The sequence below is a fragment of the Rhinolophus sinicus genome, chromosome 18 (genome assembly GCF_057876585.1).
Source record: "Rhinolophus sinicus isolate RSI-liver-muscle chromosome 18, RSI-T2T, whole genome shotgun sequence".
In the NCBI taxonomy this organism is placed as follows: Eukaryota; Metazoa; Chordata; class Mammalia; order Chiroptera; family Rhinolophidae; genus Rhinolophus; species Rhinolophus sinicus.
Window position 1 is genome coordinate 12138472 of NC_142518.1, and position 19233 is coordinate 12157704.

The window sequence follows — 19233 nt, forward strand, 5'->3', positions numbered from 1 at the left end:
ACATGTTTTCAGTTCTCTTTGGCATATATTTAGGAGTACAATTGGTGGGTCATATGGTAACTCAATGTTTAACATTTTTGAGAAACTTCCAAACTGTTTTTTCCAAGTGGCTGCACCATTCTACATCCCCGTTAGCAATGTGTGATGGTTCCAATTTTTTCACATTCTCAGCAACACTTGTTATTGTCTGTCCATTGATTATACCCATCCTAGTGGGTATGAAGTGGTATTTCATCAGGGTTTTTGTTTGCATTTCAAACACATGACAAATGATGTTGCGCATCTTTTCATGTGTTTATTGTCCATTTGTAGATCTTCTTTGGAGAAATGTCTATTCAGATCATTTGTCCATATTTTATTTTTCTTTATTATTTTTTTAAAGGAGAGCACAGCTCACAGTGACGCATACGAGGATCAAACCGGCAACCTTGGTGCCATTAGCACCACACAACAACCAACTGAGCTAACTGGCCACCCCCCATTTGTCCATATTTTAATTATTTGTTTTTCTATTATTTTGTTGTAAGAATTCTTTATATATTTTACTTACAAGTTTCTTATCAAATATATGATTTGCAAATATTTTCTCCCATTCAATAGGTTGCCTTCTCTCTTTATGTCCCTTGAAGCACAAAGGTTTTTAATTTTGATGAAGTCCAATTTATTTTTTCTTTGGTTGCTTGTGCTTTTGGTATCATATCTAAGAATCCAAAGTCAAATCCAAGATTATTTATGCTTATGTTTTCTCCTGAGAGTTTTATATTTTTAGCTCTTACATTTAGGTTTTGATCCATTTTGAGTTAATTTTCCTATATGGTATGAGGTAGGGGTACAAATTTATTCTTCGCATGTGGATGTCCAATTGTCCCAAGACGATTTATTGAAGAGACTATTCTTTCCTTATTGAATGGTCTTGCCACTCTTGTCAAAATCAATTGACCACAAATGTGAGGGTTTATTTCTGGACTGTCAATTCTATTCTGTTGGTCTATATGTCTGTCTTTAAGCCTGTACCACACTGTCTTGATTATTGTAGCTCTTGTAGGAAGTTTTGAAATTGTAGTGTGAGTCCTTCAACTTTGTTTATGTTTTTAAAGATTGTTTTGGCTTTTTGGGTCCCTTACATTTCCGTATGAATTCTAGGATCAGTTTTTCTCAAAAGAAGCCAGATGGAATGTTGGTGGGGATCGTTTGAATCTGTGGCTCAATTTGGGGAGAGTGTCATCTTAACAGTTAAATCATCTGATCCATGAACATGGGATGTCTTTCCATTTATTTAGTTCTTCTTTAATTTCAACAATGTTTTGTTGTGTTCAGTATGTCAAAACTGCCAAATCTTTATTTTCAGCCCACATCATACACTATAAGGTGTGATCACAAAATACAGTGAATGTTTAAATTAAAAATTTGTATTATAGTGAAAGACACATTGTCATTAATCCCCCTCAAAATACTCTCCCTCATTTCAAACACTCTTATCCCATCATTCTTGCCACTTTCTGAAGCAGTTCTGGAAGTCCTCTTTCGTGAGTGTCTTCATCCTCCATCATGACAGTGCATCGTATCACACATCACTTCTGGTACAGCAATTTCTGTCGAATAAAAACATTACGGTGTGTCCTCATCCACCTTATTCACTGGATCTGGCACTGTGTGACTTCTGGGTCTTCCCCAAAGTAAAAATGACCATGAAAGGAAAATGTTTTGAATCAATTCAGGACATCAAGGCAGCCATGACAGTGCAACTAAAGACACTCACGAAAGAGGACTTCCAGAACTGCTTCAGAAAGTGGCAAGAAGGATGGGATAAGTGTGTTTGAAGTGAGGGGGAGTTTCTTGAGGAGGATTAATGGCAATGTGTCTGTTACTGTAATAATTTTTTTAAAATTGAAACATTCATTGTAATTTTTTATCGCACCTCATATAATCCCTGGTTCATTGACATCATATGGAAATCATTTTAAATAGGTACTTTTCTTTGTAAAAGGCCACCATGTTCTTCGTCTGAAATTATGATCCCTCTCAGTAATGATTTTTAGTTTATTATTCGCCTTTTGTTATGATAATTTGTTGGCTTTGAAATTTATATAGGATTGGTACTACATTTATTGCCTGCACGAAATAGGCAAACAAAAAAAACCATACAATCCTTTTATTCTTTTATACCAATTAAATGAATCTTTATCTTTTCCTTTGTTTGCTGTGTGATTAGTCCACCCCTACTTTAGAAATTTCAGGTATAATGATACTCTGACAGGGACTATTCAGATATCCACTCTAGAATCATGAGCCTTTAGACGGTAGAAAGTACTACTGAAAGGATATGGTGTCCCATCTTTCCATTTAAATGCTTTTTACTAGCTTTCAGCCCTTACTAAACAATTCACAAAGAAGCCAGCTTTATAGTTGGAGCCTGTTAATTGTTAGAAAATCCTGTTACAGAGAGACATTTCAACTCAGTGTAAGAAAGAGCAATACCTCAGCTCCAATTGCCAGTTATTTCCCGTAATCAGAATCCTTTTCTTATACGATTATGGCTTTATATTGCATTATCTTTTTAGAAGCTGCAAAAGACAAAAATTTAATGCTGATTGTATTTGACCTTGGGTAAATGAATATGGCACTATAAGTCAGATTAGTAATTAATAGCAAAGGAGACATAAAACAGAATTGCAGTCAAGATATTTAATTTTTTTTTCCTGAGTGAGGATTAAAGGTCATTATTGAATTGTTGAAATAATAGAACATATTTCCTATGAGAAAATATTTTAATTTAAATGGGTTATAAAAAAATTAAAAAATGAGAGTTATACTTTTACATAGCTAAATTTCTTACACACTTAAAAATATGATAGTTTAAAAAAATTGATATCTTCAGAGTAATGATTCTTTTAGGAAATTAGCAGGAATAATTCTGGCAGAGATGTCACAGTTACTTGTAAACTGTTGTTCTCCTGATTTTACTGATTTAGTTTATTATTTTAGTATTTTATACATATTGATTTATTGTTTACTGATTTAGCCTACTATTTTGGTATTGTATAGAAAAAGCTTTGTATTTTCCTGAACTATGGTAGAGCCAAGGATTACAGTTCTTATGGTAACTTCCATAAGATGGCTTTATGTAATCTTTGTGTTGTTCCATTGCCTTGTTAAATAAAAGAGGACTTTAAATGGGGCATTGAAAAATCCTAATCCTAATACATATCGAAGGAATGAGTTAAAATTTGCTATTTTGCAGTCACCATTCACGCAAAAATCATCAGTGGATGTTTTTAGAGAACAGAGTATATACACAGTCCCAAAGCGTGTTCCTGCAAATTGTTTACTAATTATAAAGAGAAAGGAAATACCTCTATAGTATTGAATTTTAGGTGGACACCACCTTAACCAAGTGGTCTAAATTCACATCACCAGTGAGACAAATTAACATCATGTGCCTCCTGATGTAATGTAGTTGAGAAAGGCTCATCATTTATCCCACCCAAAATATATAACCTGAATCTCTTCATGAGGAAACAGACCAGATCCAAATGAGGGATATTTTAAATCACTGGTTTGTATGAGTACTCTTCAAAAATTTCAGTGTCATTGAAGAGAAAGAAAGACTAAGGACTTGTTTTAGAATAAAGGAGACTGAAGAAATGATGGATGATATACATGTGTGGAGAGAGAATGCTATGTGGCAAAATATTAACAATTGTACTATTATTACCATTTCCCCATACGTTTGAAGGTGTTTCAAAATAAAAAGTTAAAAATATCCTAATCCTGTACAACCTGAGATATGTTTGTCAAGTTTGCAGTGACTGCAGCTTATGTTTATGCCTTTTAGGGGGTACCGTTTATTAGCCCTTACTTGTTTTTGCCATCCCCCAACTTCCTGATTCGTTGCAGACTCTTTGTGCCATTCCTGGCATCATCTTGAGTATCTTCACTGTACACCTGACTAACCTCAAAAAATGAGAGTTAACTCAACGTTTTAAATACGTTGACATTTCAGTTCTTTGACCTCCTAAACTCCAGCAGCCCCTCAACTTCATTTCCTGGCCCCTGTGGCCACCTGGATCAGCTCCACCTCTGCAATCTTTGATTATTATCCCGTTCTCTGGTCTCTCGATCTTCACTGAAACCTCTGGGCCTTAAACCCTTCACATGTGTCTCTGTCTCCCAGCTCCCTTTTCTTTACTTTATTCTCTATCCATCTTTCCCCATTTTCTATTGGCTATCATTTGAACCAATTAACAGATCATACACAGTAATCATATTTTAGGCAACTTAAAGGAGAGCAGGTGAAATGTTTAATATTCCTAAACCAATTGCCAGAAAACTCTGGCTACAATTCCTTGATGGGAAAGCCAAGGATGTTAGTGACTTGACTTGGATTTTTATACAAGGATAATTCAGAATTTTTAAGTAGCCTTTAGAATTAGTCATCTTCGTCCAGAAGCTCCTGATTTGTGTGTTCCTGTTTTGTCCTTGATTGGTTATTTTCAGCTTCACTATGTGCAATAACAGGTAGGCTGCAGCTGTGGCATTAAAAAAAACATAAAGGGATGAATTAGAGTATTTTATAACTGGAAAGGATCCTAGCGATCACAAATCCCAAGTTCTTATTGTTCACATGAGAAATTGAGGACCCGAGAGGTTAGTGATTTGCCTGAGGTAACACAGCACCTGGTTGAGTCAGGACCAAAATGGAAGTCTCCAGATTACAAATTCAGAACTTTTTCTATTATCCCATGTGGATGGGTTGGGGGGTGGGCAAGTGCATGAGTAATAAAAAGTCAAAGAAATGACCTCTATATTCTTGCCCTTCTCTGACTAGAAGGCCAGAGATCTAAGAACGATAAAACTGTGATCTCTTTTGTCATTTGGGGGAAGTGTATAGTTTTGTTTAAAATGTCTGCCATTCTTTTGACACTTGGGCTTCATGCTTTACTCTCACTTCCCTCTTGTTTAAGAAAAATGTTTTCTGGGGAAAAGGATTCTGTGTTGTATGTACTCTTGTTCTGGAGGGATGCCAGCGTTTGTGGATGAGCAAGCCTCATGGTGTCCTTGCCTTGTTTGCTGCCCAAGAAGCAGGCTTTGTGACCATCTCATGCTTTGAGCTCTTTTTCCAGTGAAGTTGGAAGACTCTCTGGGATAGCTCCACACTCTAGCAGATGGCAGGTGTATAACATCTGTAAATAAAAACAACAGTGATGAAAACTGTAGTCCTAGAGTTTAGCCATATCTTATTCTCATCATGCTTTGAATAGCTGAGTTAATAGATGCTTTTCTTCCTTGTTTAAAACCTTTTGCCACTAGATGGTTCATTCTCTTTCCAGTTCATTTGAATTCATTTTGATCAGTTTTATCACACTTGTGCCTCTCTCTCTTCTTGACTGTATGTCAGGCCCCTTAAAGTTACATTAAATATTCACTCATCCTGGTGCTTCCTTAGGAGGTCTCCGCCAGAATTTCAAAAGCAGTCTTTAAATGCCTTATCACTCTGAATATAAAGCTTCTTGTTTAAAGATCTGTCAAATAAACTCCTATTTCAAAAATAAAAACAAACCAACATAAGACTCTGCCAGTCAGCATGAAGAGAAACACAAGACAGAAAGTCTTAACTAAACAGTAATTTCATCGATTCATTCATTCAAATTTTTATTGAGCATCTACTATGTTCCACAGGCTGTTCCACACTCAGGGGATATAGCAGTTAACCAGATGGACCAAAATCCCAGTCCTTACGGCGATTACATTCTAGTGGAAGGAGGCAGACAATAATAGATGAGTAAAATATATGCTATATCGGATGGTGGTAAGTGCTCTAGAGAGAAAACAACAAAGGAGACAGGCAATGTGGGGGAGGGGTGCCACTTTAAAAAGGGTGGTCAGGAAAGGCCTCACTGAGAAGGTGACTTTTGAGCCAAGACTGTGCACTCTAAGGCAGTGAGCCCTGTGGGTCCTGGTTGGCACGGCTCTTCTTGCTCCTGGCTCTTGGGTTCTAAGATGGTAGTCTGTTTGTCCATAGTAGTTTGTGAAGTTTTTAATGAAATATTATGTCTAATCAGGAAGTCTTTGGGGGCACTAGAAATTGTTAGCTTGGAGAGCGACTATTACCTGTTATTTTTGCCTTACTTTTTGAAAAATAGTTTCTACCATTTACTGAGTGCTATCTATATGCCAGGCATTATACTAAGCATTTTATATCAATCAATCAATCAATCAATGAGTATATAACTAATATATCAGCACATTACTAACTTATTATTATATATTATATAACAGCCCTAGAAAGTATTTATTTATTCTTTAATTCAGTCATTCAACAAATATCCATTGCTGGGCCTTGCCCTAGGTGCTGCGGCTATAGCAGTGAACAAAATAAAGTCCCTATTCTCATGTAGCTTAGCTAATAGGGGATGATAGACATTAAACACATCAACATAAACTATAGAGAATGTCAAATGGTAAAAAGTGCTGTGGAGAACAATCGAGGTGGTAAAGAGTATAGGGAACATGTGGTGGGGAAGATGTGGGAAGGAGATACTGTTGTTCTACATACTGTCTCATGTTTTTATGGCTGATTCCAAATGCCACACTGGGCTGTCTAGCAAAATGGTAATGAGCCAGGTTCTGGAATTACAGAGCTCTGCATTTGACTGTACAGTCTCCCACTGACAAGTGATGTGACCCTAAACCAGTTCTTTCTGAGTCTCAGTTTCCTTATCTGTAAAATAAGGATAATGACACTTGATAGGACGCTTGATTGTTGGGAGGACGAGATCAAATTAAATTATCCATATAAAGCACCAAGCCTGTCACCACAAAGCAAATATTCTGAATTTATCATTTGTTTTGCTCATTGACCCCCTATGTGGATATTTAACTTCTTACAAAATACCATGATAATGATCGTCACCAGATTAAAGAAGCCATTAAAAAACAAAAAGCAAAACAAACAAACAAACAAACAAACAAACAAACATAAACAAGGAAAACCCCAGCTTGGCAATAGAGAAACCACCTGTGCCAGACACAGAAAATTGGCCAGGTACCTAATTAAACCTATGCTGTTGCTTCCTCCTAGAAACAAAAATAGAAGGCTCTTGGGCCACATAAGGCAAAGCTTTTCTTTTTGTCTTTTTTCTACCTGGAGTTAAGGTGACAGGGAAGATGGCCCTGTTATACCATGAAACAGCAGGACCAGAAGTGGACCTAAGCTGTCTGACAGGTTCAGAACTGGATGACACTGGTCTTCAGCTCTGTGGGGAGGGTTCAGGGTTTTGGAGCCAGCGACCCCCTCAAGTAGGGTCCATCATATCTGAGCTCTACTCTGCCATTTCGGAGGTTTCTGCTCCAGAGGAGGGTCCTCAGCTGGCTGGGGTGCCCTGCAGTGGTGAGCTTTTAGCAGTGTGATGTAGGTATGCCCAACCCTGCCCTGCCAGTCTCCGTCCCTCTCCTGGAGAGGGTGCCGTGAAAACTGTGTGCCCAAGCAGCAACAGCAGGATGTGGGTCAAAGTCTTTTTAATCACGGCTGCCCAAGTACTCAAAAATCCCAACGTGGCACTCTAGTAAGGGCCTGAGCTGGAGTGCCCAGGACGTTGGAGGCAGAGGCCCAAGCTGGACCTACTTTTCCCACCTCCATGGGACTAGCTCATCAGGCAGGGTTTAGTCAGGAGGCAGAAACCAAGAGTGATTCTGAACGGAGAGAACTGAATGGAAACAACTGTCAACTAGGGATGAAATTGTTACTTGGTAACTGAAAGCATCCCTGAAAAAGAACTCTTAAGGCATATGAAGGTAGCAGCTGCAGGAAAATTACCACCTGTAGGGCTGAGAGAACAAAAGGGAAAGATTGGAATTATTAAAATTTAGTAACTTGGAAGAGAGGTGCTGCAGAACTGCCACTCAGACCTTTGAGAAGAGGGACCTTCTCAGCTGGTGCTGGTGTGTCTGGGGGGCTGCCGTGAGGCTGGTTTTGCAAGTGCTGGGTAAACTGCAAATTGGATCCAATGTGCTGCAAGGAGAAACTGCTCTGGGGGTGAAGAGCATGTGTTAGGTTACACTAACCGGAACAGGAAGTAGACATGAAGGAGTGTGTCCCGTCCTTCCTCTGGCCTCACCATCTCCTTCTACTGCCCTTACTGGCAAGAGCCAAACATGGAGCAATTGGCAAAGAGGAAATGTGGCCTGTAGGGTCCCAGCCTCAGCGCCAGCAAGCTGAGTAGAGATGTGTGGGGTGAGAACTGACACATGATAGCTGAGTAAGTGGCATTCATGTTCAGGTGTAGGGGCTCAGGTACAGGAATGCAAATGTAAACAGAGATGGTGGATTCCCAAGGGCGGGGGTTGAGGGTGGCTCAGCTTACTGACCTTGGAGTACAAGAGATAGGGAACTGAGCATGGCTGTCTACTTTCCAAGGTGCAGGACTCACACCTACTAGTAAAAAATGAATGTACTGTGTGCTTAGCAACTCCTCCTCCCCTGGGGAGTGGCCTGGGTCCCTGCAAGGGACTGGACAGAAGCAAAAGATGGGAGAGAGGGCTTAGATGGCCCCTTTCCCCTTACGGGGGAGGCGTTGAAGTAGTGGTATATGTAATGTGTCTAGGTTAGTGCGAGGCACGTAGTAGGCACTTAGTAAATGGTGGCTATTATTCAAAGGAAGGAAAGGTACAAATAGATTAGGGAATGAAGTAACTGGATATAGTAGAGAGAGCCCAGGGTTTGGACTTGGAAGACCTGACCCCATACTAGGTAAGTGACTTGGAGCAAGATCCTTGCTTCTCTAAACCCGAAGTTTCCTTATGTGTCAAATGGAGATATAGTACTTGTGAGGACTAAATATCTTACAGTAGACCCTTAACGTATGGTAACTATTTGGTTCAATTACCAGTTATAGGAATAATAGCAAGCTTGATTATTTATTACTGATGTTGCTAATACTAAATAGAGAAACTTTACACATCATTTATTCCACTACATCATTGTGTAGAAGAAGAAACTGAGGCACAGAAAAAGGTCAATAGCTCTATGGAGGTTAAGAGTTTGGGCTGTGGGGTCAGTGAGACTTGGATTCAATGCCTGACTGTCTATTTCCACTCATTGGCTAAGTGACCTTAATTTAGTCTCTCCTAGCTTCACAGTGTGGCAGAGGGACTGCAGGAATGAATCCATGGCCTGGCCCTCAGTAAGTGCTCAGTAAATAGCACTGGAACATTGTGCTTGGTGAACAGAGAGCCTCCGTGGTGAGGGCTGGTTTCACATGACAGTGACTATCCCACAGAACAGACCTTTCTGGTGATCCCGGGCTCTCTGTAATGATATGGTGAGAAAACGTGATTTCAGCCATGGTGCTACCATTTATTTGCTTTGCAATATCCAACAAGTTACTCTTATTTCTTCTTCCTGTGGTTTTTTTCCCCTATAAAGATCATGACACTTGACCTTCTGTCTATTTCCTGGGTTTTCTGGAAGCTGAATAATGAAATGAGAGTCTGGAACCCGAGAGCCTTAAAGAAGCTCTTAAATGAACAGCCTCAGATGACTAGTGTCTACTCACTCGGTGTACCACACAGTACTAAAGCAAGGCTGCTGGACCGGAGGCTGGGTTCCTGCTTTCAGAACCAAAATTGTCCTTGTTATAGTCAATTCTTAATTTTTATGTGCTAACTGGGAAAAATTATAGCACGAATGAAAGGAGCCAGCTGGTGTTGGTTGATTACTCTTCACTCTAAAACTTGAGGAAGGCATAAGAGAATATATTTTAAATATCATTATCTTTCAGCTGATCTCTTTCTTCAAAACTATGATGCTACAGGATGGTTCAAAGGCGACCAGCCTCAGAAGAGTTGGTGTGTCTGAATAGTCCACAAACAAGACAATACTTATCATTACAGTTTCCATTTCTTTAGCATGTGCTTTACACCAGGCATTGGGCTAAACTCTTCACCTGTAGTATCTTTATAATATAGTATAGTATAGTATAGTATAGTATAGTATAGTATAGTATAGTATAGTATAGTATAGTATAGTATAGTATAACATAGCATAGAATAGCATAACATAGCACAACATAATACGGGGTCTTATATTAATTTTTGCTCCAAAAGATGCATTAGAGCTGATGGTCTGGCTAGATCTTATTTTCAGGGAAACACGGTAGTAACTCTATGAGGGAGGGAGGTGTGTTCACCTATCCATCTGTCTCTTATCAACTGAATCTCATGTGTGGGAGCTGGAGTGAATTATACTTTCTCAATTCATTATACGTTGTTACCGTTGGTCTGTGCAAGATCCTTATGTTAATTAATTTGCTTATTCCCCTTTATCCATGTATCCAACGCTCATTCACCACTCCCTTATAAATAACCAATTTATTAGGTTTAGTGTGTATCTATTCCTTTGTGTGTATTCTTATGAAATGTATACGGTGGTTTTGTGTATGTATAATTTAAATTTGTATAAAATGGTATCATGTTATATTTCATTCTGTCTCTTAACTTTTTAATAACTCATTTAACTGAAGCACAATTTTTTAAAAACCCATTCATGTTGCTATGGATTTATTTAATCCATTGCTTCCACTTGTGGCATAATACTCCATGGTTACACCTACCACTGTTACACATTGTCCTTCCTAGTGATGGATAGCCAGGTTGCGCTGGTATCAAACTTCCTACTTTAACACATAGAAACATTTATCGTCATATGGCTCCTTTATGGACTGTGTGAGAATTGCTTTGGGGTGTATAGTGAAGAATGGAATTGCTACTTTATAGGGCATATGCAGACTTTATATGCCTACGTAGTGCCAGAGTAGGTGCTATTATCATCCCCATTTTACAGATGAGGAAACTGAGGCTTTGAGAGTTTTAATAACTTACCCAAAGTCACATAGACAGTAACCAGCAGACCTGGGATTCAAGTTCATACAGTCTTGCTCCAAAAGTTCTACTCTTGATGGCTGTGCCATCATTCTTCTCTGAGTATTGGGGACAGTTTATAAAAACAAGAAGGTAAATCTCATTGTTTGTAGTTCTTATGTTCTTAGAATTGAGGAATCCGGGTGGACTGATTTTTTTCTTCTTCTGATGCACCTGCTTCCTCCCATAGCTGCATAGTAACTGTTTTCCTCTGACTTTCATGTCCTGTGGGTCTGCAGTACTGGCTGCCGCATTAGTAATCCAGAACTGGTACCGACGTTACCGTGCTCAGTTAAAGACCAGAGAACGCTCTGCCCTCAACATCTTCCAGTCCATAGAATATGCTGATGAACAAAGCCAACTGCAGGTATGTTTTGCAAGTTTGTCCCTTTGTTTGGTAACAAGCTTCTCTTTACCCCTTGTTTTTGAAAGAATGACAATTTGGGTCCATTTTAAGCTAAGGAACCTTGGTGAAAGGATTTAATAGAAGATACAATGACATTGTCTTGGGGCTAGCTGTTGAGAGAAAGTATGATTTAGGATGAGGATGGTGTTTTTCAGTTCTGAAGTTCACATTGTTAGGAGGGCTGCCAGATGTTTATTTAACTAATAAAAAATGGTCTTATTCTGTTTTGGGGCACGTGCCCCAGTAGGAAGTAAAGTTGTTACTTTATGAGGGAAAAAACACTTTAAACAGTTAAAAACAAAAATAGAAGAATTTCCTGGGAACAAACCTTTGAAATTTCTAGAAGAAAATACAGATGGGCCTTTTTCAGGATAGGAAGGCTTTTTTTACACTTGCAAAAATGATACATAAATCCAGCTGTGATGCTTAATAGAAAAGTACTTTTTAACAAGATCTTAGAAAGATCTCCAATATAACTGTTAATGAAAACAATTAACTTGTAGAACAAAATGTAGAGTTTTCGCCCATATATGTGAAAGAAAATTAAACATACAGCAAAAGTCTGGAAAAAGATATACAATAAAGTGTTTACAGTGGTTATTTCTGGGGACAGGAGTGGTATTGATGGGTGGGAGTTGAGTGGGAGACAAATTCTCATTTTCATTCTGTATCATTTGTAGTTTTCGACAATCATATTTATCTGTAAATTAATTTACCACATAACCTTTAAAAATAATTAAGAAAATTTCAAAAAGAATGAAAGAAATTGGCAGCTATAAAAATGATACACTATGATTCACTTAGCTTCTCCCTTTGTCCTGATTAGGAGCTCACAGGTGGGCTGTCATTTCAAGCACTGTAGAATACAGTGATGAATATAAAGGTAGAGTGAGCTCTCAAATCCATATGCTTTATGTACGTACATTCCTGTATTAGTACATTCTTTAACATGGACTCTTTTTAAATAACAGATGTATTGAGATATAGTTTACCTATTTAAAGTGTAAAATGTAATGGCTATTAGCATATTCACAAAGTTGTAACCATCACCACAATAAATTTTAGAACATTTTCATCACCCCTCAACCCTTGCAAAAAACTCTATACTCATTAGCAGTCTCCCCCCAACCCCAGTCCCTGGCAACTGCTAATCTGTTTTCTGTCCTTATGGATTTACCTTTTCATGTAAATGGAACCACACAATATGTGATCCTTTTTGTGTCTGACTTCTATCACTGAACATATTTTCTTCAAGGTTCATCCATGTTGTAGCATGTATCAGTACTTCATTCCTTTTTTTCTTTTTTATTTATTATTTTATTTTATTATTTTTTTTAAATTTATTGGGGTGACAATTGTTAGTGAAATTACATAGATTTTAGGTGTACAATTCTGCATCACATCATCCATAAATCCCATTGTGTGTTCACCACCCAGAGTCAGTTCTCCTTCCATCACCATACACTTGATCCCCCTTACCCTCATCTCCCACCCCCCACCCCCTGACCCTCTGGTAACCACCAAACTATTGTCTGTGTCTATGAGTTTTTTGTTTCTCATTTGTTTGTCTTGTTCTTTTGCTGTTTTTAGTTTATATACCACATATCAGTGAAATCATATGGTTCTCTGCTTTTTCTGTCTGACTTATTTCACTTAGCATCATACTCTCAAGATCCATCCATGTTGTCACAAATGTTCCTATATCATCTTTTCTTATTGCCGAATAGTATTCCGTTGTGTATGTATACCACAACTTCTTTATCCATTCATTTATCGAAGGATATTTTGGTTGTTTCCATGTCCTGGCCACAGTAAACAAAGCTGCAATGAACATTGGAGCACACGTGTCTTTATGTATAAATGTTTCCAGATTTTCTGGGTAGATACCCAGGAGAGGGATTGATGGGTCATATGGTAATTCTATTCGTAATTTTTTGAGGAATCTCCACACTGCCTTCCATAGCGGCTGCACCAGTCTGCATTCCCACCAACAGTGTATGAGGGTTCCTTTTTCTCCACAGCCTCTCCAGCACTTGTTACTATTTGTCTTGTTGATGATAGCCATTCTGACTGGGGTGAGGTGATATCTCATTGTGGTTTTTATTTGCATTTCTCTGATAATTAGTGATGTTGAGCATTTTTTCATATGTTTATTTGCCATTTGTATGTCCTCTTTGGAGAAATGTCTCTTCAGGTCCTCTGCCCATTTTTCAATTGGGTTGTTTGTTTTGTTGTTGTTGAGTTGCATGAGTTCCTTGTATATTTTGGATATTAGCCCCTTGTTGGAGGCACTGTTTGCAAAAATCTTCTCCCATTCAGTTGGTTGCCTCTTTATTTTGTCGATGGTTTCTTTTGCTGTGCAGAAGCTTTTAAGTTTCATATAGTCCCATTCATTTATTTTAGCTTTTACTTCCATTGCCTTTGGAGTCAAATTCATAAAATGCTCTTTGAACCCAAGGTCCATAAGTTTAGTACCTATGTTTTCTTTTATGCAGTTTATTGTGTCAGGTCTTATGCTTAAGTCTTTGATCCATTTTGAATTAATTTTGGTACATGGTGACAGATAGCAGTCCAGTTTCATTCTTTTGCATGTGGCTATCCAATTCTCCCAGCACCATTTATTGAAGAGGCTGTGTTTCATCCATTGTATGTTTTTAGCTTCTTTGTCAAAAATTATCTGTCTATATTTATGTGGTTTTATTTCTGGGTTCTCAGTTCTATTCCATTGGTCTATGTGTCTGTTTTTCTGCCAATACCATGTTGTTTTGATTATTGTAGCCCTGTAGTACTAGCTAAAGTCAGGGAGTGTGATACCTCCACTATTATTCTTTTTTCTTAAGATTGCTTTGGCTATTTGGGGTCTTTTGTGGTTCCAAACAAATCTGATGATTTTTTGTTCTATTTCTTTAAAAAATGCCTTTGGGATTTTGATGGGGATTGCATGAAATCTGTATATTGCTTTGGGTAATATGGCCATTTTAACTATGTTGATTCTTCCAATCCACGAGCACGGAATGTCTTTCCATCTCATTGTGTCTTCTTCAATTTCTTTCAAAAATGTCTTACAGTTTTCAGCATATAGGTCTTTCACATCCTTCGTTGAGTTTATTCCTAGGTATTTTATTCTTTTTGCTGCAATTGCAAAAGGAATTGTTTTTTGTATTTCCTTTTCTCAGATTTCATTGTTAGTATATAGAAATGAAATAGACTTTTGTACGTTGATTTTGTAGCCAGCAACTTTACTGTATTCGTTGATTGTTTCTAATAGCTTTTTGGTGGAGTCTTTAGGGTTTTCTATATATAGCATCATGTCATCCACAAAGAGTGATAATTTAACTTCTTCATTCCCAATTTGGATGCCTTTTATTTCTTTCTCTTGCTTGAGTGCTCTGGCAAGGACTTCCAACACTATGTTGAAAAGCAGAGGTGATAGGGGACAGCCCTGTCGTGTTCCTGAACGTAGAGCAGAGGGCTTCAGCGTTTCACCATTAATTTTGAGATTAGCTGAGGGCTTGTCATATATGGCCTTTATTATGTTAAAGTATTTTCCTTCTATACCTATTTTATTAAGTGTTTTAATCATAAATGGGTGTTGTATCTTGTCAAATGCTTTTTCTGCATCAATTGATATAATCATATGATTTTTGTCCTTTATTTTGTTTATGTGATGTATCACATTGATGGATTTGCGGATGTTGAACCATCCTTGTGCCCCGGGGATGAACCCCACTTGGTCATGATGAATACTCTTTTTAATGCATTGTTGTATTCGATTTGCTAGAATTTTATTTAGGATTTTTACATCTGTATTCATCAGAGATATTGGTCTGTAGTTTTCTTTTTTTGTGCTGTCCTTACCAGGTTTTGGTATCAGGGTAATGTTGGCTTCATAAAATGAGTTAGGGAGTACTGTCTCTTCTTCAAATTTTTGAAAGAGTTTGAGCAGGATTGGTATTAGATCCTCTTTAAGGTTTGGTAGAATTCACTAGTGAAGCCATCTGGTCCCGGACTTTTGCTTTTGGGAAGATTTTGGATGACTGATTCAATTTCGTTACTGGTGATTAGTCTGTTTAGATTTTCCAGTTCTTCATGGTTCAGCCTTGGAAGGCTATATGTTCCTAAGAACTTGTCCATTTCTTCTAGGTTATTGAATTTGGTGGCATATAGTCCTTCATAGTATTCTTGGATAATCCTTTGTATTTCTGTTGTGTCTGTGATAACTTCCTCTTTTTCATTTCTGATTTTGTTAATTAGTGTCTTCTCTCTTTTTATCTTAGTGAGTCTAACCAAGGGTTTGTCAATTTTGTTAATCTTTTCAAAGAACCAGCTCTTTGTCACATTAATTTTTTTCTATTGTCTTTTTGTTCTCTATTTCATTTAGTTCTGCTCTGATTTTTGTCATTTCCTTTCTTCTGCTGACCTTGGGTTTCACTTGTTCTTCTTTTTCTAGTTCTTTAAGGTGTAATATGAGGTTATTTGGGATTTTTCTTGTTTCTTGAGATAGGCCTGTAATGATGTAAATTTCCCTCTTAAAACTGCTTTTGCTGCATCCCAAAATTTTGGTAGGAGGTATTTTCATTGTCATTTGTTTCTATGTATCTTTTGATCTCTCCTCTAATTTCTTCTTTGACCCAGTCGTTCTTTAAAAGTATGTTGTTTAATTTCCATGTATTTGTGTTTTTTCCTGCTTTCTTTTTGCAGTTGATATCCAGTTTCAAAGCCTTGTGATCAGAGAATATGCTTGGTATGATTTCAATCTTCTTAAATTTGCTAAGGCTGATTTTATGTCCCAATATATGGTCTATCCTTGAGAATGTTCCATGTACACTAGAAATAATGTATAGTGTGATGTTTTAGGATGAAGTGCTCTATATATGTCAATTATGTCCATTTCATCTAATGTGTCATTTAGGGCTGCTATTTCTTTATTTATTTTCTGTTTGGATGATCTATCCATAGCTGTCAATGATGTATTTAAGTCCCCTAGTATAATTGCATTTTGGTCAATTTCTCCCTTCAGTTCTGTAAGTAGTTGCTTGGTATATTTCAGTGCTCCCTGATTGGGGGTATAAATATTGATGACTGTTATGTCTTCCTGTTGTATAGTCCCCTTTACCATTATGAAATGTCCATATTTGTCTCTTGTTATCTTTTTCACCCTGAAGTCTGTTTCATCTGATATCATTATGGTTACACCTGATTTTCTCTGGGTACCATTTGCTTGGAGTGTCAATTTCCACCCTTTCACTTTGAGTCTATGCCTGTCCTTGTAGCTTAGATGTGTCTCTTGGAGACAGCATATGGTTGGGTTTAGTTTTTTGATCCAATCTGCTACTCTGTGCCTTTTAATTGGTGAGTTCAGTCCATTTACATTTAGGGTGATTATTGATATGTGAGGATTTCCTGTCATTCTATCTTTAGTTTTCTGGTAAGGCTGTGTCTCCATTGTTTCTTTGCCTTTTTGTTGTTGTCTATTATTTCTGTGTGGTGGTATTCTATGATGTTTCCCTGTGTTTCGTCTTTTATTACAGTATATATTTCAGTTCTGGATTTTTTTTGAGTGGTTACCCTTAAGTTTATGTAAAAGAAAGTTTGATATTTAGAGCATTCCATTTTCTTCAGCACGCTTACTTTCTCCATTCCCGCATTCCGGTTCCGGCCTTGACTCTCCCCCTTTTTATGTTTCGGTTGCCACAAATTGTCCCTGTTGATGGTGGTCGAATAGCCTCCTTTAGTATTTCTTGTAGTGCAGGTCGTGTATTAGAAAATTCCCTCAGCTTCTGTATGTCTGGAGAGGTCTTTATTCCTCCTTCATGTCTAAAGGATATCTTTGCTGGATATATTATTCTTGGCTCATAATTTCTCTCTTTCAATAGTTTGAATATTTGGTTCCACTCCCTCCTGGCTTGTAGAGTTTCTGCTGAAAAATCTGATGATAATCTAATGGGCTTTCCTTTGTAAGTTACCGTCTTCTTTTCCTTGGCTGCCTTGAGGATTCTTTATCGTTGATTTTAGACAGCTTCAATACAATGTGCCTTGGAGAAGGCCTGTTGGGATTGAGGTAATTAGGTGTTCTATTTGCTTCTTGGACTCGAGGATCCAGTTCTGTCCACAAGTTTGGGATAATCTCATCAACAATTTGTTTGAATATATTCTCTGTTCCCTTCTCTCTTTCTTCTCCTTCTGGTATGCCCATTATTCTTATATTGCTCTTTCTGATGGAGTCAGAAAGTTCTTGTAGAGTTCTTTCATTTCTTTTAAGTCTCAAGTCTCTTTCTTCTTCCATCTGTGTAACTTCCAGGTTTCTGTCTTCGATGTCTCTGATCTTTCCTCCAGCTGATCAACTCTACTACCTAAGCTGGTTATTTCATTCTTAATTTCTTCTATTGAGTTCTTAATCTCCAGAAATTCTATTTGGTTCTTTTTTAAAATTTCAATCTCTTTTGTAAAATGCTCATGTTGTTCTTTGATTGTGTTTCTGAGTTCATTAAACTGCCTTTCTGTGTTTTCTTGCATCTCGTTGAGTTTTTTCAGAACTGCAACCTTGAATTCTCTGTCATTTAAGTCACATATTTCCATATCTTTAAGTTCCTTTTCTGGAGACTTTTCACTTTCTTTCTGAGCTGTCTTGTTGCATTGGTTATTCATGGCAGTTACTGATTTATTATTTTTCTTCCTAGACATCTACAGGAGTGGCTTCTGCAACAGGTTGATAGGAAGAGGTCTTTCTTTTGTTTTCCAGTACTTGTTGGTAGAATGTTTTATTTTCTCTCCGACTGCAGCCTTTTTTCTCTCTCTCTCACACAGTAGTGCTATGTTTTCTCTGCACTATTCCAGCTTCTCACACAATGGGGGATTCCCTGGGAGATGGGCTTCTCCTCTGTTAATAGTTCGTCTAGGTCACAGGGCGCAGTGTCCCGGTGGGTATGCGGAGAGCTTTTGATGTTCCAAAGCTCTTCCAGCTCCTGATTCAAAGCCTGTGTGTTTAAGCAGTTCTGTTTACTCCTGCAGGGATCCGCCCAGATAGGTGGGGTCAGGGGCGGGGTGAGTTGTGAGAGGTGGCCCAGAGCAATGGCAGCGACCACCACCACCACAGTCGGTCCTGCTTCCACAGCTCCCTCCTCTTTGCCGGAACTAGTTGGGCTGCGAACCTGTGTCTGTGGTCCACAGTTCTCAGAACAGCAAATATTCTGTTCTTTTGATCTGACACTGCTACTGTTCCGCTTCTAGAACCGGGCAGGTGGGGGCGGGGCGAGCTCTGGGAGGGTTGGGAGGGGGCAACTAGTCTCAGTGCCTAAGGCTCCGTTCTCTGCTCCGCAGTGAGGGCTTAAACCACCGTTTTCAGCCTTCTTCCCTCGGTCTTTTCTCCGAGGTCTGTGCCATGAGATTTGGGTTCAGCCGTGTTATATGCTGCCCCCTCTGCCCTGTGGGCCATAAGCGGAGCCCTAGCAGTCCGAGTTCTTTCCTCTCCTGCAGCTGCGGTAGTTCCGGCTCCATCCCCGCACTTCTCCCTTCCCTCCTCCCCCGCTCGCGCGATTCTCCCACCTTTAGGTGAATGCAGTAGTGGGCCTCTTTGTCTTGCCTGTCTGCTATGCAGGGAGCCCTTTGTGGAGTTATTGTTGTTCGATTAGTTGTAAATTCTAGGGGAGCTTTACAGAGGCTCACCTCACGCCGCCATTTTGATCCTCTTTTCCTTCTTTTTCTTTTTTAAAAAGAGGGCACAGCTCACAGTGGCCTATGTAGGGATTGAACCGGCAACCTTGGTGCTACTAGCACCATGCTCCAACCTACTGAGCTAACCAGCCACCTCCTTCATTCCTTTTATTGCTGAATAATATTCCATTGTATGGATATAGCACATTTTGTTTATTCATTCCTCAGTGGATAGATTATTTGAATTGTTTTCATTT

At 38.5% G+C, this 19233-nt stretch overlaps 1 protein-coding gene across 1 annotated transcript in view; it reads left to right on the plus strand.

Annotated features, from left to right (window-relative positions):
- Positions 1 to 19233, plus strand: part of PPEF1 (protein phosphatase with EF-hand domain 1) — a 105931-nt gene that overhangs the window by 23597 nt on the left and 63101 nt on the right. The window contains exon 5 of the mRNA XM_019755387.3: positions 11157 to 11284. Within this exon, the coding sequence (XP_019610946.2) occupies positions 11157 to 11284 (128 nt within the window). The remainder of the gene's footprint in view (positions 1 to 11156; positions 11285 to 19233) is intronic.